Source organism: Poecile atricapillus, chromosome 5, assembly GCF_030490865.1.
Source record: "Poecile atricapillus isolate bPoeAtr1 chromosome 5, bPoeAtr1.hap1, whole genome shotgun sequence".
NCBI classification, from domain to species: Eukaryota; Metazoa; Chordata; class Aves; order Passeriformes; family Paridae; genus Poecile; species Poecile atricapillus.
This window is the reverse complement of record NC_081253.1, coordinates 40933724-40960751: the sequence shown is the minus strand read 5'-3', so window position 1 is coordinate 40960751 and position 27028 is coordinate 40933724. Positions and strand designations below refer to the sequence as shown.

Here is a 27028-nt window from a genome sequence, read left to right as displayed (position 1 = left end):
TACCCTAATTCCAGGCTCCAAATTTACCTCTCCAAGGTCGTACACCCACAGGAGCCTCGGCTAAGCCCCAGAATTCATGGAAGAGGTTCCAGAGGTGCTTGTGAGCATTGATTTTTTGTTTAGAGTTTTAGGCAGAGGTCAAAGGCTTTGATCTACCATGGCAGCTCTTTAAATCCATGGTGTTGGAGCATGGGGGGAGCAGCCCTGACCCTCTGCAGCAGTGGGAAAGGCACATGGCACAGATCCTTGGGAAAATCCAACCATGTCCTCCTGCTCCTGAGCACAGCAGAGCAGCACCACAAGCTCCCTGACAAGCCCTCGGAAAAGCTGGATTTCGGTGCCCATGCTTGGAAAAATGTCACTTCTTGTGGTGAAATCACAAGCTGGAACACCGTTAGAGGTTCCCAAAATTGCAGTAACTGATGCAAAAAGCCCCACGCATTCCTTGGATGGGGGGAAAGTGATTCCGTGTGCTGCCTCGCCTGACAGCTGTTAAATTCACCTTCTTAAATGGTGCTTTTGGCTCTGCTGGTGCCCAGAGCCCAGACTGAGATGTCATTGACTTCTGAGTAAGCGCTTCTAATGGATGTGATGGATTTTCCTCCACGCAACCGAGGCTTGTTTTAAAATAAACACTTGACATTGGGGCTCGGCACCCGTAAGGGAATTAATGCATCTGATGCACACACAGAGACGTGCGCGATTTGGGGATTAAAATGTTTTCTCCCGAAGCTGCTTTGGATGGAACGATGTGGTTTATTTTATTTAATGGCCCCACAGACACTACAGCAGGGAGTTTTTTGGTTTTGTTTTGTTTTTTCCTTCTTCCCCTAGTTGATGGGGAGACAAAGGTCATTTGAGATAATTTAGCCCCATGTTTCCAGATCCTGGTCTGGTGGAAGGCGTTGGGTTCTAAGGTCCATTGCAAGCCAAATCATCCTGCAGACATCAGCCCGGACAAAGTGATGCTCACACCCTCTGCACCCCATCACCCCACTCCCCGTGGAAGGGTTTTTAGCCAAATTTCAAAACATTGTGGGGTGCAAGGAAGAGTCTCAGTCTCTGCTGGAGTCAAGAACATAAATCCCAAACCCCGGTAGCTGCATGACATCTTTATTTTTACTGGCAAGAGAAGCAGTATACACAGCGACATTGCAGTCTCTTAGCTCGTTAAAAATATCTCAATAAATAAAACAAATAAGCAACATATACACTGGAACAGAAAATGAAAACAAAACAAAAAAATATATAAAAATTAAAAAAAAAATAAAAAAAGGGGGAAGGGGATGAGCGGTAGCAAATCATGGAGCAATAAGGGAGAGATGGCAGAGTGTGGAGGGCAGTCTGTAATCCAGGCTGTACTTGAAACAAATCATGGAGGGAGCTAGGGGCATGGTGGGATTTTTTCCTTCCTTTCCTTTTTTTTGCTGAGAGCCTTGGTCCAGTTTTGCTGTATAAGAAATGGGGTTTTGAATTATAAAAAAAATAAAATAAAAAAAAAGAATGCAGTTAAGGGGAAGTAAAAGCCAAACCCAAAGATGCCTCATAAACGTGTTCCTGAATTAAGATAGTTTCCAGAAAAAAAATAAAAATAAAAAATAAAATAAAAAATTTGCGATAAAACACCAAACGCACAGACAGACAGACAAAAAATCCCAACAACAATGAACAACCAGGAATGTTGCTTCTCCTTCTCTCTTTGGTCAGTCGTTTTGGGGAGAGATGTTGCAAAGTCTCAGCCCCTTCTCTTCGGTGCTGTTTTTCTGTTCAGTCTAAAATGCTCCGCAAGAGTTCAGAGCGAGGGAGGTCAAGAGGGGTCTTTTGGACCAGATTTCTTGAGGTTTTTAAGGTTTCAGAAGCTACAAACTTGGATATATCCCAATTCCACTTCAGTCGCAGACACTGGACAGTCTGGAGAAGGAAAAACCAAAAAGAAAAGAGAAAAAAAATAAATACACCAAATGCAGGATGTCTTTGTGAGATAGGTTGTGTGGGAAGGGCTTTTCCCCTACAAATCCAGGTTATGGTTCATTGCCATGTGTTGAATCCTGACCCTGGTTCCAGCAGTGTGGATTTAATCCAGGCACTGGGCAAGATCCAGTGTGCCAGGAGCAAGTGGAAGCACAATTCCTTAGACTTTTGGATAGACAGCCTAAATTTGGAGTCTGGTAATGTCACAGCCTGGTTTGCACTGGAGTTTAAAATGGTGAATCCATAGGCAGGAGCAATGTCTCCCTCAAAACTGAATCCTGGAATGGTTTGTGTTGGAAAGGACCTTAAAGCTCATCCCACTCCACCCCCTGCCATGGGCAGGGACACCTTCCACTATCCCAGGCTGCTCCAACCTGGCATGGAACACTTCCAGGAAAAGGGTGAACTTTGTGGGACAAGCTCCATGACCCAGCACAGCCCACAGGATGCCCCGTCCTGCTCGGGGCAGGGATGACTTTGCGGGCAAGGTGCTGTTCCTGCCCTCAGTAAAGCCACCTCAGCTCAGATATCAAAAAGCAGATATAATTATTTCCTCCCACTGAGGAAAGCTTCCATTTAGCTGATTTCCTTTCCTTTCCCTCTCCAAGTTATTAATTATCTAATTACAACCACATTCTGCAGACCAGCTCAGGGACTTGTCAGGCTGCCCAGGACCACTTAGGAAAGCTCCACCTCTCCCGGTGGTTTGGGGATGCCCACGTCTGACAGATGACAGGCTGACCCTTTCCCCATCCAGGGAGGGCTCCAGGAAAGGAAAATAAAATCCATGTGGAACAGGAAGATACCACGGAGAAAATTGCTGATTTTTTTCTTTTTTTGAAATTTTTTTTCCAGCCAGCAGAAGAAAGGGGTGGAGGATGGTCACAGGAGGTTTTGCTGTGCCCTGCTCTTCTCTGAATGTGGCTGACATGAAAAGGAGGTAAAATCCAAATAAAAAGCTGGTCTAGTTCCAGGGACTTTTTAAAAATCCCACCCAAGAGTGGAGAGCTCAGCACAAAGCTGCTCCCAGGGCAGAGCTGATGTCTTTAACCCTGGCTGAGACCCCCTGCTCTGGCTGCTGCTGCCCTGAGGCCTCTCCTTCCCACTGGTTTTCTCTGGTTTCCAGCTCCAGCTGGAGAACTGGGAATTTCACAGCAGTTCCATGCTAACAGGCTGATTTTCTTCCCTCTTATGGTGATGGCCTACCCTGTGGTAGGATGGTGGATTTTCCAGAGCTCTGGGATGGCCCTGCCACACTCCATCTCATGCTAGCTCCATGGAACTGGAGTGGCTTTTTTGAGGTACCTTTCGATCCAAACTGTGCTGTGATTCTGTGAAATTACACTCTGGAATCAGGCTCCAAGTCTGGTTTGTGATCCTGTCAGTTCAGGTATTGCAGGGGGAAGAAAGGGCTGAGGAAGAGGGAGAATGCCCCTAAAACCTCTGTGGGCCATCCAAGCTGGCCTTGCACACTTCCAGGGGTGGGAACTGCTTTCTCCTGGGATTTCTCGGGGATTCCCAAGCGTTTCTTTGGCCTTAGCACAGAACACAGCTGTGATGCACGGCCACCGTGCAGACCCAGCGCAGCTTCAGGCCTCGCTGATCCATTTTTCCCTGCTTTAAAAGCATTTCCCAGCCCCACCAGGAGTGTTCCCTGTGGATATCACAGGAGCAGAGAGCTGCTGGCCTGATGGAAAGTGGCAGCAAGAGCACGGCCCTGGTTGCAGGAAATTTTGCAACAAGTCCCCCAGGCTTTTGCTTATATAGGATTGGGGTGGGTTTGGTTACAAAAGGACTGAAATAATTTCAATGACATGGCTGAGAGTGCAAATGAAATGTGAAATGCAGGAAAACTGTTGGAGTTTGATTTTTTTTTTTTTTTGTTTTGTTTTGTTTTGTTTTGGCAGGTTTTGCTGTTTTGTTTTGTTTTGTTTTTTAAATGGTAGCTTTTCCACCTTTTTTTTAAATTTGAGGGTGTAGAAAAAAGCCCTGTCCCCAGGGCCTTCTTTATTTTCTCACCCTGCATCCCAGGCACATTTTAGGGTGAATGGAGAAGGAGAAATACCATATGGAGTTCTGCTTCTTGGAGGTAAGGCCTGAACAAGATGGGACAGAGCAAACACGTCAAGGTGAGGAAAACGTGGCATTCACAGAATGCCAGAATGATTTGGGTTGGGAGGGATCATTAAGTTCATCCTGTTCCACTCCTGCCATGGGCAGGGACACCTTCCACTATCCCAGCTTGCTTCAAGCCCCATCCTTAAATGCTTCCAGAGATCCAGGGGCAGCCACAGCTTCTCTGGGCACCCTGTGCCAGGGCCTCCCCACCCTCAGAGTGAGGAATTTTCTTCCTCACTGAATCTCTCCTCTTTTTAATGTAAAAAACTATTCTGGAATAGTTCTGCCAGTAGCTTTAAGCAATGCTGGATTACAGCACAAAAGGCGATGCTCCTACTTTAGAAAATCACAAAAATCCCTTTCCTGAGCTCAGGCACCATCATTCCCAGGTGTTTTGGGAATAACTCCTAAAAATCCCTGTGGCATGGATCAAACAAAATATCCACGGTCAGCTTTGGGCACTTTTCCTCCAGGTATTCTGTGGGGTGCCATCTGCTCAAAAACCTCCCAAAACTTTTGAGCTCAACATTTTCCATGCCCAATGGTGATTCCTTCTTCTTGCTATTGTTTTTGTTTTCTGGGCAAATAAAAAAGCCCAGCTGTTTCAGGGTATGGTGAGAGTGGGAAACAGCCAGTGCTCCAAAATTGCTGATGGCATCCCCATGACTGGGAGGATCACTGCTGAAGGGATGTTCCCAAATTATTTCATGGAGTTCTCAGCTGTCCCTGCAGCCAAAATTGATGGTAGCCACTTCACAGAGTGGTTTGGGCTGGAAGGGACCTTAAAGCTCATCCCATTCCATGGGCAGGGACACCTTCCATCAGACCAGGTCGCTCAGAGCCTCGTCCAATCTGGCCTTGTTTAAATATAAATCACTCAAATTTGTTTAAATTTAAGCTTGTTTAATTTAAATATAAACCTGTTTCAGTTCATGCTTGTCCTTGTTTAAATGTAAAACCTTTTTGTGATTTGGATGGTACAAAAAGCAAAAAAAAAACCAAAAAACCCTCACACCTTAAAACAGCAGAATCCCCTGGATTTTTTGGGGGTGTTACCAGGAAAGGATAAACCCCGCAGAAATCCCTTGATTTCCATGAGCCAGGAAAGGAGGGAGCCCTGGAAAAGACAGCAAGACCGGGCTGCAAGGCTCCAGAGGTGAGGAAGCAGCAGAGAAGGGAATTCAGATAATTGTGTCCGTGTGAATGGGCGGAGAGAGGGCCAAAATCAGATCTCATGCTGTGGGTAGGGACAGACTGAAACCAGATCCCCTGGCTCGGGCTGTGCTGCCTCTGCTGCTAGGAACCCTTATCAACCCTCTGCTCTTAAAGTCTCCCAGATGAAGGGAAAGCCACAATTATGTGCATCTTACAGCTGGGAAACCATTTCAAAACACATCCCTGGCAGAGGTTCATTCCTGAGCCACAGGGGCCCCCTCGGACCCTTCCCCAGCCTCCCTCTGAGTCAGCCCTGCCTCTCCAGAGCTTGGGGGATTTATCTGCCCGTGGCTGGTTGGAGGTGAAACGTCCTCCCCGTGTCCTGCAGTGTGTTATCAGGAGCAGTTTGATGGGTATGTGGCATGAGGAAATGGAGACTGAAGCCTTTTCTCCTCTCCCTGAGGCTGTTTCTCCCCCTCCAGAGCCTCTCGTGCATCACTGAGGAAGGCCCATGGTTTCCTGACACCTCGCTCTCTGGACAAAACAGAGGATCCTAAAGAGATGATGCCAAGGAGAGAGCCCTGCCTGGATCTGCTCCCAGCTATTGGAGCAGAATGGAGCATGGCCTCGAGGCAGGGGACAGGACACAAAGCTCCAGCTGTGTCATATATTGTCAGAAATGACTCTGTAATTTTGCTTTAAATATTTTTTTTCCCCTTACACAGCTGCAGAAAGGGTTATTGGTGCCCATAGAATCCCAGAATGGTTTGGGTGGGAAGGGACCTTAAAGCCCATCTCACTGCACCCCCTGCCATGGGCAGTGACAGTTTCCACTATTCCAGGTTGCTCCAAACCCCATCCAACCCAGCTTTGAACGGAAACAACCCCTCAAGAAGAGGGGGGTGCTCGCCAAGGAGAGGAATTCAGTGGCTTCTACCTGGGGGCTTGACAACTTCCCATGGGAAAACCTGTCTTTTGGGGTCCAAAACACCTAGAAAGAGCCAATTATTCAACATTTCAGGTTGTAGCCCAGCTAAAATTGGTCTTGTGGGGCTGTGCTCACCACAGGGAGGAGAAGGGAACGCTGAAAAGTGAAGCATTTTGCTGCTGGGATGCTCAGAGTTGCTCTGGTAGGTTCTGCCTCCCTGCAGCAAAATTTGGGCAGTCAGGAATGTTTGCCCCAAGGTGCTGTGTCCCTCCTTCTCTGGAAAATTAAAACAAATATAAAAACAGCTTTAAACCAACATTAAAAAGAAAATAATAAAAAAGTTCTGGTGGGAGCTGGAGGAGGAGGAGGAAGGTTTGTGGGAGCCCCTTGTTGAAACCTTGGCAGCACATCACTGGAATGGCAGCTCGGAATTGCTGAGGGCTGGAAGCCACTAATGAGCAGTCGGAGCAGGGAAAAGCAGCGCCCGGTGTTCAGGAGTTGGGGAGAACCATGGGAGCTGCACGTCCTGTGGGTGGCTCCGAGGAACCAGCACAGAGGGATGCCAGCAGCTTCTCCTGAGCCAGGGACTGGGGGTAAAGAGGGGCAGGAGGTGGCCCCCACCAGCTCTCCTGGCTAGCAGAGCTCGTCATCGCTTTCTTTGGCTCAAATCCACTCCCACACACAAGCCACAGGACAAAGGTGTGGAATAAAGTGGGGAAAAGGCAGGGAATGAGGTGTCCTCCTAGTGCAGCTCCAGGGAAATACCCAGGGCTGGGGAAGAGAGCCTGCACAGACACAGATATATCCCAAAAAAGCAGCTCTGAGGCTCTTACCAAGGGAGAGAGCAGCCACATCCCACCTTCCTCTGCCTCCTGAGTCCCATATCCCACGGCCTTCTCGGACCCAGAGGGGCTCCAGCTGCCAGAGCACTCATAATTCTGGGCAGGCACTGCCTGAAATGCACACCCCAAATGGAGTCAAAGCAGTGGGAACAGTTGGAAATCAGGGAAGGAGGGTGGGGTTGTCACAGGTGGTCCAGGGGGAATTCGATTTAATTTAATTTAGGACAAAGCTGGCAGTCACTGGGTCATGGTCTCTGGTGCCTGTCAGCCTCTTCAGGGATAACCACAACTGAGGGCTGTGAGAACACCCTTCTGCCTCCACCCCATTTTAGGGGAGCAGATACCATTGGCCAAAGGGAAACCTTTCCTCCTTCTCCTTGGCGCTCCTGCCAAAATAATACAAATTCTAGGAAAGACACCTTCTCTAAAAATAAACATATACATCTGTGGCTTTCTTCTTTTTCCAAGGGAACTCTGTGGGTCTCAGCTGTCGCTCAGCCAGCAACTCCTCTGCTCTTCACAGTTTTCCTGTGTGCAGCTGCAGTTCCCAAACCTCAGCAGCAGCAGCATCCCTGTGGGATGCTCGCTCTGGGATTTTCCTACCCCATGGATGAGACTTTTGCTACCTGTTTCTCCAATTTACCTGTTCCTGCATAGATTAAATACTTTGGGAGTGAGTCTGGCCGTACCTGTGGCTGAGCACAAGTAGGAGCAGCCTCAGTTTTTTCATCAGCACAGCACAAAAGCTCTGTAGTAACCTCTACTCCGAGGAGTAAGGCAGGGGAAGGATGACAACCATCCACTATGACTGACTCAGCTGCGTGAATTCACGCCAGTGGAATTAATAACAACAAACCGTCCCTGTTTTAAAAGCATCGAGGGTTTAAACACCTTCTTTCAAATAAAATTAAAATGGAAAAACAAACAAAAAAAATTTGGGCCACCCACTAAAAAGCAGAGACATAAAATCCACGGAATTCTGCGGGCTCCTGGGAACAATCCACAGGACAGGTATGACTGCCCCAGGAACTCGGGGTGCTTTTTCATGTCCTTGACAAATAGCAGCTGAGACACCTGCGGGCCAGATGTGCACAGCTGTACGTGTGCTGCTGCCCATCAGTCCTCGGCTCCCACCCCGCTCCAGATGCTGGCCCTCACAAACACAGCTTGGAAGGCTGGGCTGGAGCAAGGGAACTGCGAGCCCAGGCATTTCCCTCTTCCCAGGAGTCTCCTCCGCACGAAAAGCCGAGCCCTCAGAGTCCCCCTGGCCTGCAGGATGCAAATTCGGGGCAGAGACCCTCAGGGGAAATTTGGGGAGAGACATTGGCTTCCCATAGCCAATATAGTGAATTTTTAATGCCCCTACATGAGTGATGTGGTGGGGGAGGCACCACCCCCTCTGTGTTCCAGACCCAAAAACCTGTCAGCACCCACCTTGGAACCCCTGTATCCTGGTGTTTATCACAGTTTTGCCGTCTCTCCACGGGCACATGTGTGAAGGATTTGAGTTTTTCCTGCAGGAAGTATGGCACTTGTGCCTACAACTCTGGGGAGCAAAATCTTGCCTGTCCTAAGTTAGTCTTGGAGATGACTGCTGCAAAAAGATCCTTTTCCTTGGCATCTGATGTAGGAATGAAGCTGTGTTTGCTCCTCAAAACTGCCAAAGAGATGCTGGGGCAGCTTCCCTGAAGCATGGATGGATCTAATCCTGGTTTTGCACTTATGGATCCTCACAGAGCACCACACAAAGCCCCCAGTGGGAAGAAGCCAGGAAGATTCCCCATCTCCCTGCTCGCTCTGCTCAATGCCCAGGTTTTGGATCCCCATCCCAGGTGACATTCCCAGATGTCTGCAGGAGAAAGGATGCTACTCTGGCGTCTTCCCCCCTGTATAAGGCACACCCTACAGGTCCCTGAATTCCTCAATCCCAATTTCCTGGCCCCATCCTCAATGTTTCCCACTTGGCAGGTGCTATTCCTTGTTCCTCGATACCCACCTCAATACTCTGAGCAATGGAGGTGATTCAGCCCCAGGACTTTGGGAAGGGATTGTGCCCGGCCAGGTCCCCATCTGGGATTAATCAGCACAGCTTCCTTCAAGTCAAGGGGCCAAATTCTCACTTGGAATAAACTGGCTTAACCCTTCTGCAGTCAATAAAGGCCCTCTGATCTTTTTTTTCATGGCAAGAATCACTCAACTTCTTAAAATACCTGGGATTAGAGGATGTTGCCCCCATGAGGGGGAGTTATATTTTATATGACAAACAATCCTGCCAGGGGAGGAAGGAGTTCTTGGCATGGAGTGAGCCACTCTGGATTTTGTGGGGCTGGGGTCATTGGGATTGGCAGTTTTGGCACCCTGGGAATGGTGACAGTGACTTGGAATTTGAATCGGTGTGATAGAGCTGACTTGCCCTGCATTCCTTATCTCCTCCTGCCCCGGGGCTCTTTCTCTCCTTTTTCCTTGGCCTGGCAGCTACATCAGCTTGACACAAAATCCACCTCTCTCCTCGGCCCCACATTTCTTCCAGCCTTTAATGTGAGTACTACACAGTACAGTTGTTTTCCTAAACTTTACGGCTGCTGCCTTCCACACAGATGGTGCTGCCCATGCTTAGAAATCACAGAACACCCTGTTTAAACCACGTTTAAAACCCTTAAACCAGGCTTCTTAAACCAATCCCTCTGGACTTCAGCCTCAGCTCTTTAAGGTACTGAGCCTGTTCCCTGCCTTGGTGTTTATAATCAGCTCTACCCCTCTCTTTCCTCTTCCTCCTCTCCTCTCTTTGCCAGCTGCTTCCCAAGGCTGCCTCTGCTTCCTTGGGGTGTCCTGTGCAGGGCCAGGGGTTGGACTTGATGCAGGCAACAGCAGAGTGCCTGTGAATCTCCCTAAGGGCTGGTCAGGGTGGGGATATTTTATCTTTATTTCTCTGGCTTTGGATGCTGCCATCCCCCTCCAGCAGCGTGGTCAGCTCATCCCCCCAGTCCCTGTCCAGGCTCTGACTATCCATGAATCATTTTTCCGAGACTCCCAGGAGCAGCATCACTGCCTTGGACCCAGTGTGGGGCTGGCCAGCTGCTTTATGGGCTTCCCTGAAATGGCTCTGTGGGTCATGCTGGGCAGGCAAACCACGGGGAGCTGGACAGGGAGCCAGATCTTACTCACGAGATCCTTCATTTCCAGCCTGGATAGCGCCGGGAGCTTCCCAACCCTCTGCTCTGCTCCAAAAGCCTCCACTCCAGTAAATGAACACCCTGAGTGCTTTAATTCCCAAAGCAATAACTGACTAATGATTTCTAAAATCTTGTTTTATTCTGCTTGCTGTCTGTGCCGCTGCTCCGTTTTCCTTTCCTATCAATAAATTATCCCCCTCAGAGCTCCCATGTCACCTTTTCATCGCACTTCTGGATTTTATGGCTTCACGAGAGGTAAAACAAAGTTATCACTCCCTCACTGCTGTTTCTCAAAGGGGAACAAACAGCCTCTCCAGCAAGTTCGAATTTTCAGAGGAAGAAGCGTGCAGAGATGCAATCTCTCTGCTCCAAGAGCAAACAAGTCGGCTGGTCTGTGTTCAGCGGAGGATGTAATCACATGTGGAATATTTAAATTTAGCACATGCTCTGCTGACTCAGAGCAGCCCAGCCAGCGACTCCCAGGAACATGATTTGCGAGCAGCACGCACTCAGCAGCCTCGGGAGAAGAAAAAAAATAAAATAAAAAATAAAAAAAAGCCCCAGAAAATCGGTTTCCACGGTCTTTTCCAGCCTGTCATGCTGCAAAAGGGCAGACGTGTGTTTTCCTGTCTGCAGTTGTCAGGTTTTTGGGGTTTGGGTGATTAAACGAACGGGTTAAGCGTTCGCTTTCGGGCGGGCGAGTGCGGCTGACTCAGCTCAGCAGCAGCTGGCTGGTCTTGTTTAGGTTTGCCAGCTGCAAAAGCTGGACTTGTTTGAACCTCGGCGAGTGACCCCTGCGAGGTTCCCGCTGGGATAAAAACCTGTGGCACTGATGCAATCCCCGCTCTGGGGGGAGCGGGAGGAGCTCTCCGCAGCATCTGCTCCCAACAAAGGATTTTGGCAGCGCTGTTCCTCTCTGGGTACCACAACGGGCAGAGCTGAGCCGAGCTGGAGCTCCTGGGAGCCAGCAGCTTGATCAGGAGTCACCCATGGGCTGCTCTGCTCAGGTTTGCAGCTCAGGAAACCTCGAAATGGTTTGGGTTGGGAGGAACCTTTAAAGGTCATCCAATCCAACACCTTCCTCTAGACTGGGTTGTGCGAGCCCCATCCAAGCTGGCCTCGGGTGTTTCCAGGGCTGAAGGGAACTTCTGGTTGGTGCTGAGCAGCTTTTTCTGCTCTGTACAGCTGAGTTTTACACGTGCAGTACAAGATGTTTAAATGTTTTTGTGCTCCCCAGGTTAAACCAGCATGTGGTGTGTGTTGAAGGGAGGGAGGCTGGGTGTTACCTTTGGTGACTGGAGTAGAAGTTTAGAGGCTCACGAGGGAGTCAGGTTGAATGCAGGGAGAAAACAGGGAAGCTTGGATCTGTCTGTGGCTAGAGAAATGTGTTCGTGCTTCTGCACACAGCATACAGATCATCAGTGATGCCAGATTCAATTAAATATCTGGGTGTGGAGGATGTCTGGGATGACTTAATTTAAGAACTTTTCACTCCTCTGTGTGCTTTTTACCCAATAAAAATTATTTGGTTTTCTTTTGAACTTTCTAGTTGCCCTTCTTACACAGGCACAGATGGGCCTCATGGTACCATAAAATCACAGAATGATTTGGGCTGAAAGGGACCTTAAACCTCATCTTGTTCTACCCCCTGCATTGGGCAGGGACACTGCTATCCCAGGCTGCTCCAAGCCCCATCCAGCCTGGCCTTGGACACTTCCAGGGATGGGGAAGATCTGTATCTGTATGTGCACTGCACATTTCACCTCTAACACAGCACTTCCCCATCAGCAAATATTGCTGTGAAAGTACCCACAGAAATTCAGATTAAAAGCTCCCTAAAAGCAGCAGTGATTGAAATCAACACCAATAAATGAGATGATTTTCCCTGAAGCTGGCAGAAGAAATGCTGGGCCACTCTCCCCTCCTGGAAGTGCACGGATGCACCCGACAGGAAACTTAACCTGACATCCCACACGTTTTGGCTGAACAAAGTGATCTCTGCCCTCTTCGTACTTATTTATATTTTCAGTTGACTGCATAATCTGGCCCTCTAGAAAGTCCCTTCAGGAGGTCACGCAGCTGAAATAATAGCTAATGAATTTGTAAAAAAATTATTTCAGACTTATTAAATGCTTGCTTCCTTCCCTTCCAAGTGTTCCATGCTGCTCCCAAGCCAGGTAGGGCTGGCATAAGGAGCCTGGCAGAACTGTGCCAGCTCCAGACACTGCAGGAGAACTGCTGGCATTACCTTTCCTTCCAGAGATATCCTCATTCTGCTCCCACCTCCTCACTTGGCTGTTCCACCTCTGCTTTTGGGATGGCCCTAAGGCCAGGGGATGAGGCTCTTGGACTTCTCCAGTGTTGCACCATCCAAATGATTTCCATCTCCACTCCATTAGTTTGGGTTGGAAGGGACCTTAAAGATCTTTGAGTGTGAAAAGACCCGAGTCCATTCCTTCCTGGTTACACAAGCCAGGCTCTGACTGCGGGAATTGGTGATTTGGATCTGCTCTGATCCAAAGGATCTGCTCCCCTTTCCCATGGACTGCAAGATCCTAATGTGTGCATGGGCTCGGGACATGGGGCTTAGTTTTTGGGGACTCACTACCAGCCCCCTTGATGAGATTCAGCCAAGTCATTTTGTTGGCTGAGCAAAGAATGCCTGTGGGATTTTCCTTCCTGGGAAGAGGAGCTGAGGCCTAGTCCAGGGACCATGGAGACAGCCCAGGACATGTGGGAACAGCTCTGAACCAACTTGTGCCTTCACTTGGACTTGAGCTGTGTGTTCCAAACTTGGCAATGCTGCTTCATCCTGACTTGTGCTGCTTTTGTGTGTTAGGGATTTTAGTTTTTCCAAGAGACCCATAAAGTAACTAAATGATAAAGGCCGCTGGATATGAGTTTAGGCTGGAATTCCCAAAAGGATCAAAAACAGTTGGTGTCTTTCAAAAACCTCCCAGCTCTGGAGGGGCACTAAATCTCTTTGGCTTCAGTCTGCTCATCATCAACCTGATCAGATTATTAATTTAATTAATTGGTTAATGTAGTACTTTTAATAGGGGAAATTTCCAGCCTCTGTGTTTTAGCTGGAAAAGCTTGAGCACATAATCTTCTAGTTCTAAACTAGCAAAAATGAGCTTAAAATACATCTTCTGGAATCCTGTCTCAGTTCATGTCTGATTAGGGCTGGAAATTGCCTTGGAATGGGGAGGAACTGGAGGAAAATTACTCCAAGAGGTATTTGGGCCTGAATTATCCATCAGCACTACTCAGGCAGTTTTTCCTGCCCTGAGTTTTACATCTGTGTGCTGACCAGAACAGTGATTTTTATTTTTATTTAAAGCATCCCCATCCCTACAAAAACCTCTGGTGGTTTGAGAACCATGGCTCTGCTGATTTAAATCAAGCCTAAATATTTAAGGCGAGCCTGATTTATGCTGGAACTGCTTGCTCATCAGCTTTCCCTTTAATCAGTGGAGTCGTTGGGACTCTCCAGCCCCCCTTGGTCACTTTGCAGGATCCTGCTGGAACCGGAGGCCTCAGGATGGCTCCGGCCCAAGTGACCTCCTCAGGATCCTGGTGCAGAATTCTCCTGGTGGTACCCTGAGATCAGCAGATGCTGGCCTTTCTCTCAACTCCCACTCAGTGCCTCAAATCCCAGGGAAAGCTCTCCTTCCGCTGCTACACCCTCTGCTTTGAAGACAAAAGATGATTCAACAAGATATTTGAAGGGGGGAGGTGGGGTGGATTGGATGGTTCAGCTGCCTTCCAAAACTCACAGGGCTTTCCAAAGCTGGAATCAGGACGCTTCCAAAGCTGGAATCAAGACATTCCCATGCACAGCCAGCCCTCTCCAGAGCTGCCCTGGCACTGAGGCATGGCAAGACCTGTAGCAAAGTTAATTCTTCCATTTGCAATTCTTCTCCCAGCCCTTCCCCTGTTAGGCTGAGGTGTCCTTTGCTTCCCAAAAGCCCTCCAAAATACCAGCCTGTGGATAAATTATTTGGGATCGTGATGGATGTGATGAGCCTGTGCAACTCCAAGGAGAGCCTGGGTGCACCAACTGGGTGCCTGTGGAACCAGAGTCATGCTATTGGTATTTTATTTTATTCATGGCACAGCCTCTCTCTGCTTGTTTGGGAAGTTATTCCCCGCCTTTGCTGCCTGGAGCAGATCCCAGAGAGCAGCACAGACTGCTCTCTTCATTATCTGCCCCACTGATACCTCTTTTTTATTCTTCTCCTCCCTCCTTAGGTCACTTGCTTTGGGTCACTTTATTCTCAGTACTGACCCCACCACAGGGTTTTCCAGCTTTGTTGCTTCTGTGACCCAGGAGGGATGTTTTGCTCTCATTTATTAGTTTTTCTGGCCAGAATACAAGAGGTTAAACACTTAGGAGAAGCTTATTCTGTATTTACAGCCGAGGTAGGTTTCTAAATCAACAGTAGGTCGTGCATTGGAGTGACTCACAGAGCTGCTTAACCTTTTTCCTTCCGTTTTTGTCCCTCTCCAAATCTGAGGCACAGCAACATCTGCAATTCAGATCTTTGAAATAAGAAGCTGTGAAAGGAATAGAAAGGGCTGAATGTAAACGCTGGCAAGGTCCTGCCTTCTGGGGAGGTGGCAAGGTGGGCACTGAAAGCATTAGTATTTGTTTTTTGGTGGGGAAACTGAGGCACCCACCATCCACCAGCCATAATTGCAGGGCAAGGTGGTTTTAGAGCATGATGGAGATGAGCCCAGGGTGGGCTGTGGGTGCAAGGATAGCAAAACCTACCACTGCTACCCCATCAAATGGTCACAAGAGAGTCGTCTCCTCTCCAATAGCCCAGAGGCTCTGGTGGGAAACATCCCCACCAAGGGGAAGAGCCCCAGCATCCCGTGGCACTTTTGCTGCCTGCCAAAACCAGTGGGAGACAGGCTGGAGCTGACCAGAGCAGATGGGAACAAGCTGGGGGCTCCTTCCTCACCCATCACCTCCTCAATTTGCTGCACTTCAAACCCCCTTTTTTCAGTGCAGAGTGACAGACCTCCCCCCACCTTTCTTCCTCAGCAGCAAAGGAGGTCCAAGACATTTCCACCCCCAAACCCCTGCATTTCCCCTACCCAGCAGCATTTGGACACTCTTTCCTAAGGAATCCGTGGAATCTTTCTGATTTTGGGGTCTGTCCCTCTCCTCTCTCTGCCCCAGTATCTCCAGGATGCTCCTGCCAGATCTCCTGTGCAGTTTTCAGGGGTCTGTGCTGAGGTGCTGCAGGAGCCCCATGGACACAGCATCTCTCTGGGCTCCAGCTGCTTCTCACGCACCCCAACCTTTGGATTTGGATTTGGGTTAATCACATACTTAGAGAAACACAGCAGAGAAATGAACTGCTTTTTTTTTTTAAAAAAGAGGTTTTCTATCAGAAAGGCAGCTGTGACTGCAGGGTGGAAGCACCTCTGGTGCCACACTCTGACCTTAAATTAAATAACCTAGGAGTCTGCTCTCCTGATGATCACTGATGTGGGACGTACCCAGCACAAAATTTGGTCCCTCCATTTCTTGGGCAGTGAGACAGCTCCTGGCTGCTCCCAGATATTCCATGTGCTCCCCGTTAGACACACAGGAGATGTTCCCCTGGGACGCAGCCCCAACCCCACCTGATTCTTTATTTCATGCAGTTTACCCTGCCCTCTAGTGCCGGCAGGTGCTGAGTCAGCAGCTCCTGTAGTTTTCCACCTTTTCCGTCTCCCAGCCTGGGAATCTGCTGCTGCTGGGGTTGCCAGGGTGGGGAGAGATGAAGAGATCTGGCCAGAAGTGTTTGTGCACAGCCCATGGGATGTGGGGAACGGGTGCAGCTTTGGAGAGGGTGTGGCTGCTCGGAAGGACCTTTCGGAGATGCTTGCAAGGAAAATGAGCTTTGTGAGGGAAATGGGAATACACATGGCAGGCTGTGCCAAGGGAGGCTTTGGAGGCCAGGAGGTTGTTTCAGTGAAGAGCTTAAAATGAAATCTTCAAGCCTGGGACATGCTTGGAAAAGCAGGGCATAGGGTAACACCTGGAGATAGATTTCTTGCTTTTTTCTTGGAGGACAAGGGGCATAATCTTCTGTTTAAGAAGGCATCTGAGAGCTTTTTGTCACCCTCTCTGCTGGGAGGGGAGGCTCTCCCAGCCACAGCCTGGGGTCCGCAGGCATGTCAGTGCTCCCCAAATCTCCTCCAAGCCCATCACATCCCCCCCCCCCCCCCTTCTGCTGGCACCCTCCTGCTATTTTGAAGAGATCAGAAGACCAAAGCTATAGAATTCTGGAGTGCAGGACCACCCTCTGGAGCCGGCTGCCGGGCTGGGTGTCCCTCCAGCCCGCCGCAGCTTTTGCACAATTTCCTGGGTTATTTCAAGCTGTCGGGAAGGTCCAGCCACGCATGGGAGGGGCAGACAGGGGCTTGGTACGCAGCAAAAATGGAAAAACAGCCTTGGATAAGTCTCCTCCTCCCCTGTCCCCTCGTCTTGTATCCAAAATTGGGGAAAGGAGGAACACCAGAACAACACCCCAGGCCTGTGAGGTGACCCCTGGTTTTGCTATGCTGAAGGCAGTGGAGCTGTTAGGGTGGGTTTGTTTCTTTAAGGTGTCTCCCAGAGGCAGAATCAGCCAAATGCAATGTGGCAGCTCTGGTAACTCCTCTTGGCTTTCAGCACAGCCCTCGCTGATCACACAACTTGCTAGTGAAGAAGGTACAGCTGTCCAGGCCTTGGCAGGCATCCCCACCCTCCGCTCCCTGCCAAATCCTCGCTGGCTTTTTCATAAAAATTCTTAAGTTTCCTAAGAGAATGGAAATGGAGCAGCCTCATCTGCCTCCCAGCCCCATCCAATGCCTCCTGGACCTGCTGGAGTGAAGCCTGGTGTCCCTGCATCCCTCCGTGGTGCTGGGATGTTGGCAGCCAGGGAGAGGGAGAGCCCAAATTGCAGGGCTCCTGTCCTGCTCTGAGGGGCTGGGCTGGGGACAAGGTTTAAGGGCTGGGATCCCAGCAGTGCCTGCACAGGGCTGGAGCTGTGATTGGGAGTGGTTTGGCATTCCTGGCTTGGGCATTCCCAGCTGATGTGGGAGAAGGGAACCAGCTGGAAGAGGGGGTAAAGGCAAGCTCACCACTGGGGCCAGCAACTCTCCTGAGTTCTTCCCTGGTTGTGTCTCATTATCCCTGCTTGTACCTCAGGGTGCAAGTACCCAAGTGCTCCAAGTACCCAGCTCCCAAACTGTCCCAGCAGCCAGAACCCCTGAAAAGTTTTAGGCATTAATTCCTGGCCCAGGCTCCCTGTGACAGCTCCAGAAAACCTTAATCTCCTCCTCTCCCTCTTTCAGAAACGACCCAAACCTCCCTGGTTTTGGAATGTTTTAGCCCTGTGTGCAATTTTAAGGATGTGCCTGAGCTACAGAGAAGCTGCAAGGCAGCCTGAGCAGTGCAGTGGATGAGTAATTCAAGGCAGGGGGAAGGGGTGGGGGGAGCCTATGGATTTCCTCTCCAGAAGGAGCTTTTGGATCTTCAAAGAACACAAATGTGGCTGTAGCTGTCTGAGAGAGAGGCTGTGCAGTAGCACTTCAGCGAAAGATTAAGGAAAAACAGCACTGAGGGACAAAAATACATTTCACAGCTGGTGAAATGATGGCATTAGGAAATAGCTCTGAACGTGCTCTAAACGGGAGGTTTCTTTTCTGGAGGAGCAGGGATGAGTGGGCAGATCTAAGAATTATCCTTGGGACTTGTGCACGTACCTTGAACATTGTAGTGGGCATGGAAAACTCTCTAAATGCAGCTGAAAGTGAGCCAGTGATGCATGTATGAGAACAATAAGCTAGTATGAAAAAGGGGGACATAGATTTGCAGTCTGCAAATGTATCTAAGGCCAGGTGTTTTTCTCTCTGATGCTGACATGATTATCCTGGAAAATCACATGATTCCTTGAACTGACTCTGACATTATTAGCCTGAAAAATCTTAAAATTCCATGCATATGCACAGCTAAGGAATAGCTACAATTTTCAAAGCCATGTCTGTTTCCCTCAGCAGCTTTAAAATATTTACCTTTTTCCGCTCATTGAGAGTGAAAGTACTGTCTGGTTTACAAAACAACAGCGCTCAGGAGGAAAACTTCCGGATCGACTCAGTCCTACTGAAAATCGGCGTGTTCTGAGCTCCCAATTCCGTACCCTCAGCCCTCTGGGCACATGGCATTGCCCTGAGGGTGCCTGGAACTGTATTTCTGGTGTGACAGGGTCTTTTTCAGGTGCTATCCACTACCAAATTCCCTGGCATGAACAACGAAAGCAGTGGTGAGTTATTCCTTTGCGCGCGTTATAACAGGAAATATTCATCATTGTTTGATTTTAAAGTTTCCAAGGGAATTACTGGAAAGGGATCTCTGATCTCCCCTGTTCATGAGCAGGAATTTAATTTGATTTAAACAGTTCAAAAACCTGAACCTCTCCTCAGTCCCAAAACCCAAGTGCAAACTCATCTCATCACAATGGAGTTGAGAATGCGGCTGCTCCGCCACTCTCCAGCTCGCTTCCAACAGCAAAATTTCAGCCCCATCTGGTACAAAACAGATTATTTAGTGCTGGCAATCCCAGAGATCTCCTAAACAGCCCCTTTCGTGGCTGGGGATGGAAAAGCCCTTGTAAAATGTCAGGTCATTCTGTGCACAAACCCCCACAGAGCTGGAAGGGAGATTTGGCGATCGCGGAGCCGCGTCTGGAGCGTCACGCTCGCAATTGCTGCAGCAAAAAGGGCTTGGTGCTATCAGAAATTTCCTGGGCTCATCAGGCAAAATAATTAAGCAAAATAAATTAAAATATGCAGGATAGCCATCTTATCCAATGTGCAAAATTACAAGGTAACGTGCTGTGTGCAAAGTGATTTTTAAAAAACCCAGTGTTATCTCATCCGGCCTGTTTTTACCATGTGGTTTTATGCCCTGGTTTCTCACTGGGAAATTTCCATGGGGGTGATTCCCTGGTATTCCCAGAGGCGCTGCCATGGGTGAAAATGCTCTGCTTCCATGCAGAGGCTCAGTTCCTGCCACCCATCCCATGCTCTGGAGCCCACTGATGGGTGAGCTCACCTCTGTGTGTTTGGGGAAGGAAAGATTCAAACTCACAAGAATTGGCACAAAAGTTCCTGTGGGGTGGATTTCAGGGGGGTTGTGGTGTGGAGGTGGTGCTGGTCATCCTGGTGGGATGCAGATGAGAAGGACAAGGAAGCAGGTGTTCAGCTGGGACAAACTGAAAACCCATTTTCCCCATCCAAACCCCTTTGATTAACGGGTCCTTAATAAGTTTCATCGCATCTCTGTCCCGGCCATATTCAGGGTGGGCTTTTTGTGCTGCAGGGCAGTTCCTGACAGCATCTGTGGGTGATGGCTGGCACAGGGGTTTCTGGTGGACCCAGGCAGTTTTTTTTGCAGATGGATTAAACAAGAAACTCCTTTCTTGTCCTTAACCAAACAAGGTTTATCCTCAGTTACCAATGCCAAGTTGTTTTCTGGGAAGCATCTCCCCGTTTGCCTTCCTCCTGAGTCCACAATTTTATTTGTTTTATTCCTCACATTTCTGAGCTTCCCCTTCCCAGACAGCAATTCTGCTTAAGGAGCCATTTCACATGGAGAAATTTCACCATGATGTGTGTAAAATTTGCCATGAGGGTCAGCCTGAAATGTGCATTTTTGTGTCTCTGGCAGGTTAATTTTTTAGAAGAGCTTGGTTTTGGGGACAATGGTGTGGATGCCTTGGGGAATCCCTCCAGCCATCCAAAATACTGGTTTTCCTATGAAAGCTTCTCACTGGCTCCATCCCACCCTACTGAATTTTCCAAGCTGGATGAACTAATTATTTTTAATAGGAAGCTCAGCTGTGATTCCCCCATTTCAGCAAAGTAATTTGGTTTATTTACATTTAAGCACAAACATATGATTTTTAAAGGAGGCCTGAACAGCTAAAACTGAGGGCATAATCAGATAAATGACTGCATGAGGATTTTTGGTGGCTGAACTTACCCAAAACCCAACTGATGCATTTTAAAGCATGTGTTTGGCAGGTCTAATATCTCTTAAGGAAATGCTTTTTGGGGGTGGCAGCTAACAAAGCAAAACTATCTTTTTAGGAATTCAATTAAATCTAGGCCTGGCTTACTGGACCTCTTCCAGTAAATATATATAAAGCTGAACCCGTAGACATCTGTCTCTTCTCTCACCTCCACCTCCTCCTTTTTTCTGTTCTCCAAGATGTGGTTGAAAGGTGGAGAGGAGACGGGAGGAAGAGGAGGGACTGTCGCCCACCGTAGAGTGCAGAGCACAAGGATTATTTTCTGTTTTGGTGTCTGACCACTTTTGTGATCTAGGGGAGAGCGGATCTGCCTCCATCCCATCCCTTGCCGAAACACAGGTGTAAAAAAATTAAAAAAATAAATTAAGAATCTCAAGGCACATAATTATAGCAAAGAAAGGTTGGATCCAGGGGGACCCCAGCCCATGGGCACTTCCAGACACCCCGTGGCCACAGGTTTGGGAATGAAGTATCCATGCTGCCTTTCCTGTGCTCCTTTCAGAGTATTAGATCCACACACCTTTTCCACCCAAAGGGCTCAGGCCACGGGGAGAAGTCAGGGAACAAAACTGGAGAATTCAGGGATCTAATGGCCACTTTGAGCCCTCTGATATCAGCAGGACTCAGGAGTGGTTGCTTATTTGGGAGCTGTCTTTTTATGGGAATGGTAACCAAACCTCCCTGTCCCGTTTGCACCCTCCTCCTGCAAGGAACCTGTCTCCAAATTCTTGATGCTGCTTCCTTTCAAGTGATAAAGACTTTTTTTTTTCCCCTCCCCATTCCCAAGGGAAAACCTCCTTCCTTACTGCTAAATACTGAAAACCTGGCTCTGGGTGGCAGATCACAAATAAAATTTCAAGTGGGATCCTCCATTTTACCCCCAATTCCCCCCTCTAAGGCAGGAGGAGAAGCACATCCCGAAGAGCTCCCGGAGCCCTGATTCCCATGTCTTTGCTGCATCGCTGGCAGGAGAAGGACAAGGATTTGGGGCTGGGGGGACTGGCTGGGCCTGGTATGGAAGTGGTTAAAGGGATGGGACTGAGGGCAAGGGCTGCCTTGCCGTGATTTATGGGCTGGCTGAGTTAATTTGCTCTTTGTGTGTGATTAGTTGCTGTTGCTGAGTGGTCATCTTCCACAACTACAAATCTAATTAATGCCGGGGTGCCAAGTGTTGGTTTGGTGTTTTGTTGTTTGTGTTTGGTTTTTTTGTTGTTGTTTTGTTTTTATTTTTATTTTTATTTTTAAATCCCTGGCAAATATTTCTACTGTTTTAATACTTGAGAACTGATCATTAATTAGTATGAGTCTGCTAATAGCCAGCTGCATGGTTTCTTGCTTCTCCTCACTTCCAAATTTGCCTGGAGAAGGGACTCGGGAGCTGTGGTGACTCTCCAAGCAGCGAACCAAGGTGTCTGCTGGGATCAGCAGCTTGCAAGGAGCAATCTGCCTTTTTTCCCCCCCACTTCCCAATTTTCTGCAAAACCTGGGAAGAGGGGTAAAACGGCTCCCCAAAATATCTGCTTTCCCCAGCCAGCTGTAATTCCCTGGCGGCACTTCCAGCTTGCTCTGCGTTTCGGGGTTCTGGTGCCGTCCCTTTCCATTGTCCATGGCCTCATCAAACCTTTCCCGCAGCTCTCCAGCTAAGACATAAATTCTGGAGGTTTTGAGTTCGGAGATTTCAAAGTCGCGCTGAAGCACATGGAAATGATTCCCAGGGCTACGGCTATAAAAATAACTATATTGCCGGGGGAAAGGGTGACATGAAATGTCCCCAGAAGAGATCTCGGCGGTGGTTACAGGATCTGTCCCGACTCTGTAAGAGCCCGCTGTGATCTCCCCGTCTCATTGATCACCGCTACCTATAACCGCAGGAAAAATGCCCCCCCAAAAAAGCAATGTAGGAAGGAATCGTGAGGGGAGGCCGCTCAGAAGAAGCGTTTCAATCTCCCCCTTTGTTTTAATGACGATGCTTTGAAAATTAGGGCTGCTCTGCAGAGCTGAGCGGTGTGAGGATGACTAATTTGGAGACAAATTAGGTCTACTTAGCCGGCATGTCTGCCTCGATTGTTCCCTTAATGACCCTTCTACGCACATCTCTCCCGATAGGACTTTTACCGCAGCTCTGCCTCCAGCAGATTAAGTAATAACATGTTTTTACCACTTTTCTAAGCGCTCCTTCGGACCCCATCCAGCATTTTCCCTCTGCCATGCGTGTCTCCAGCCCTTTCTGATGGGTAATTCATTTATTTGCGTCTAGCCCCTGGCAGATTTGTCTCTTTGCACGTCTCCTTCTCCGGAGCATTTCCCTTGCACCTTCTTTTTCAAAGATCCCTGAGCCTGAGAGGTTTTTGGCCGACTTGCAGCGTGTTTGGTGTCTGCTGGGTAACAGATTTATCCTTTCCCAAGGAAAGACGTGAACGTAAACAGAGGATCCAAAATGCATTTTGCTGGGCTTTTTAAACGCACTGAGATGAAACCCCCACTCCTCCCCTCCGCTACAAGGCTATTAATGTAAATACCAAACTTTACAATCCTTCCTGTCAAGGAAACTTATTTACATTTTTTGAAGGATGCGTATAAAAAAACCCGGGGCTTTTGGGACAAAAAAAGGGCTTCGTTCCAGTGTCACTACAGCCCCAGTTAACTATGCTGCTCTCTATACACTATAGAATTAGGTTTTGTTCCCAGGGCCAGCAGAGATAACATCTGTTTGCTTCTTTAAGGAGAAAATGAAATAGGATGCTGGTGTTCTATACTGGAAACAGCCCTGCAAGTCTGAAGGGGTGATGGCATGAGGGCTGTGGATTGAACTCATGCCTTAAACATGGTTTCTCCAGCACCAAAAGGTGGGAAAAGGGGCTCCCAGAGCCAGTTCCAGCTCAGGGGATGTGAAGGGCTTGTTCCCAGTGAGTGGGAAGGAGCAGCAGGCTGCTCATACTGGTGTGGGGCTCAGGACTGTGCTGTCCTTTGCACTTTGCTGCCGGTCCTGCCATCCCAGCTGGACAGGCTTGTTCCCTGCTAAAAGGAATATCAGCAAACATACTGTCATGGTTTTGGTTTTTTTTTCCCCCCCCCGATTTGTTCTTTTCAGTTCAGAGCCAGTTTAGAACATTTTGAAGACAAAAGGAAAAAGTGGCTGCAAGGGGAGAGGTGCAGGTGCCGGCAGTGAGGATGGGGAGATTTTGGGGGGAGGAAGGCTCAGCTGAAACATCCCACTGCAGTCCTAGAGGTGCAGAAGCTGTGTCTGTTTCTCCTGCAACTCCCGGAGCCAGTCAGTTGTCTGGAATTCCATGGAGCAGAACAGGAAAAGCTCTCGTGGCCAGGGAAGCTAGCAGCAGTGACCTGCTGGTGCTCACAGGGGCCAGGTGGCATTTTCCCAGTTCCCAAGGCTCTGATTTTCTAATCAAACAGCTCCTCTGATTTCTGTTTTGCTTGCAGCCAGAGGGGAGCGAGCATCCCTCCGAGAAGAAAACCTTTCCTCGCTTCTCTCTCCCCAAAACCTTGGGAAAGGGGAGGATGGCAGCTCAGCCTGAGCAGCGGTCGCCTCACATTTGCAGTTCCTAGGAAAGGAACTCCCTAGGAAAGGCAGGAGCTGATCCCAAACCCACAGGGCAACTTCTTACGGACTTTTTGTCCATTGAGGCAGCACAGGCTGCTCCCCTCTCACCCGTAAAAAGTCCTACCACCCGACTAAACTCGCCTGTTTTCAAGGGGTTCTTGAGGACCTAGTTGTAGTTTTATTTTTTATTTTCTGGCAGCCGTAATTTCTGTCGCCATAAACGATAGAATTTGACACCGCACCGCACCAGGCCATTTGTCAACAACCTTTTCAACAGTCCAACCACACGTGTGTTCCTGCACAACACAGGCACAGGGAGAGGGGGAAAGTTTGGGATCTTCTTCTGCAAGAACCACCTCAGAGCACTGAGTTGGAGGTTGGGTTATGGCTAAGGAGCCGAATTCCGATTTATTCCAAATCAAACCAAAATGTGCCGGGGTTTGGTTCTGCATGGTGATTTTTCCATTATATCCTCACCTTTTTGGGGTATAGGGACAATCTGAGCACCTACCTATAAAGTCTGCATCATCAGAGCAACGTTATTAATAATTTAAGCAACATGGAGTACAAAACATGGTTTAAAAAAGGCAGGTTTTTCCCCATGTGCTAGGAGTGGTTGTATATTAGATAGCAGATTTCCAACCATCCTTGGCTAATGGCAACACATCATTTGGGAAACAACAGAATCAATGCATTGTTCCAGCCCAGCACTTTCCTATTCAGCCAATCTAAACTGCTGAAGAAATATGTGTTGGGGACATTTTACATCTGGTTTTGACAAGAAGCCTGGGTTTTTGTGTGGGTTTTTTTTTTTTTAATCTGTTTGCTGCAGTTTTTTAACCCAGATTAGCATGGGAAAAGGCTCTCTGTTTTATAAACGGAGGGTTTAGCTTTTGAAAAACTCACTCAGTCTTGGATTTTTGCAGTTGAAATCAGGGCACTATATGCAAAATATAAGAATGCCAGTGATTGCCATAAACCCCACAACGACAGTGTTACTTATTTAAATAAAGCTAAACAACAGGCAGCTCGTGCTAGAGGTAGAATGGGTAGAATAACTAATTTTGAGACTTTTTTTCATGCTTTGGGGAATCACTAGAAGAGCTTAATTCCAGCACCAAAGTGCAAATTCCAAACCATTTCAGTATGCAAGTGAAACATTTACATCTAAAATGGTTTTACATCTGCTTCACACCACTAGTAAGCCATGCTTTCACATTTTTCAGCTCTTTGAACTGAGGCAGTGCAGTTGCATCAAGTTTTTGCCTGGTTCTGTATTTTATTTATTCAAACGGGCCATTCACTGCTGGCCGAACAAAGATGGATTTGCCTCTTTAAACAAGCCCAGCCAATGGGCTGGGATAAACTTTCCTCTTCAACTCTGCACATGATGAAATTATTTCATTTTCACATCACAAGGGTGGCGGGGAAAAATGTCCTTTCAGAGTGTTTGCTTGGTGGAATGGGCTCGTGGGCTCTGTTTTATGTACGGAGCCCCAGAGAGTGCCCAGCCAGACCCAAACTCCGGCTGACACAACGCAGAGCCGCTCTGCTTAATTAGCTGGAGATGAGGGTGTTATTAAAAGGCTTTTCCCCCCCTCCTTTCTGACTGTTTATTCCTCCCTCCCCAAGGCAGCTGAAGAGGAAGTAGTTTTCTGCTAATGGAAAGCGACAAGGAAGGGTTTGGTGAGGAGAGTAAATAAGAAACTGCACCTAACGCCAGCCGCTGCTCTACCGTCACTTTGGGGAAGGGAAACTGGACAAACCCAAAAATTTAGCAGAGTTTCTCCCATGTCTGTTTGCTTTTTGCTGTGTGAGGGGGAAGGGACACAGCCCAGGACTGCAGCCGACATCTGCTGCTCATTTCTTTTAAGAGAAGAACAACCTGGGGCGAACCCATCGCTGAGCCCCGTGTGCGTCCTGCCGACCCCCTGGCCTCCCAGCTGGGAGGGGATGTGGCCACCACGGGGCTCAGCACTGGGGTTTTTGGGGTGCAGACACCCACGGAGCGGGGCAACAGCTGTTTTGGATCCCCTTGTCAGCCTGTTGTGGCCATCACCTTTTCCTCTCTGAGCCCTGCTCCGAAGCAGCGCTTTCTGGCAAATCTCACACGGTGACGGCTTTCCCCTCTGTCCCTCATCATCCAGCTCTCAACACCAGCCCCCTCTTACTCCCCATTCCCACAGAGCAAAAGCATGCTGATTATTATTTTTCACCCCCCCCCCCAAAAAAAAAAAAAAAAATTTGGGCATATCTCATTTTTGCCCTCCTGGAAGCTCCATTTATTTGAATTTCCTCCAGCATTGGGAGAGCGGGAGGAACTGGATGTGTCTACTCTGCCCTCCAGGTCAGCGACCCCAAACCCATCAGCACCCCCAGCATTCCACAAAGGGCAAAGGGAAGGAAGCAGACCCAGGAGAAGTCATCCAGGAGAAGAGAAACGGGTACCTACCCCTTGGGCTGGCCCGGCCCGGGCGGTCGCTAGTGGGAGGCCGACATGGACCACGCTCCCTCCATCCTCCACACGGAGAAGGCATAACTGAGCCTCTCATGAGCCACGTAACTGCAGCTTGTCATCTTACTGTCCATCTCGTCGCTCTGTAGCACCTGGTAGAGGAAGTCTATGTACCGTGCCGCCAGCTTGAGCGTCTGGATTTTACTCAGTTTGTCAGAGGGCAGCGTGGGGATGATTTTCCTCAGGGCAGCAAAAGCTTCGTTGAGCGACTGAGTCCTCTGCCTCTCTCTGACGTTGGCCAGGATCCTCTGACTCTGCAGTTCTTCGTAAGATTGGGAGCTGGGACTGGACTTCTTCCCCCTCTTCCCTGGGTTGGGGCTGCCATCTTCACTGGACTTCTTACTGTATCTTCTCTTCCTGCCAAATCTCTTTGGCTGCCTTTCCAGCTCCTCTTCACTGGTCCCCAAGCTATCCACAGGGGAAACAGGAGAACTGGAGCTTTCTTCCATGCTTTCTGCAAGAAGGGGAGGGGAAGAGCCTTTCCCCCCCTCCTTATGTTATGTGAGTGTGTGTGTGTCTTAAATGTGCTTTAAATTCCTGAGACAGATCCTTTGGAAAAACAGGAGGACTCTTTTTTTCTTTTTTTTTCCTTTTTTTTTTTTTTTTTTGCTGACCAAACGTTTTCCAGGTTGCTTGAAGGGCTCTTATTTCAAGGACCGAGGTTGTGTAAAAAAACTGAGGTCTTGGAGAG

General features: G+C 48.7%; 1 protein-coding gene across 1 annotated transcript; it reads right to left on the bottom strand.

The window, feature by feature from the left end:
- Positions 1–1109: 1109 nt before the first annotated feature.
- On the bottom strand, positions 1110–27028 carry TWIST2 (twist family bHLH transcription factor 2). The gene is made up of 2 exons (XM_058839923.1): positions 26275–27028; positions 1110–1911 (listed from the first exon to the last, which is right to left on the bottom strand). Exon 1 carries the CDS (start codon positions 26784–26786, stop codon positions 26304–26306), a length of 483 nt encoding a protein of 160 aa, XP_058695906.1. The 5' UTR covers positions 26787–27028; the 3' UTR covers positions 1110–1911; positions 26275–26303.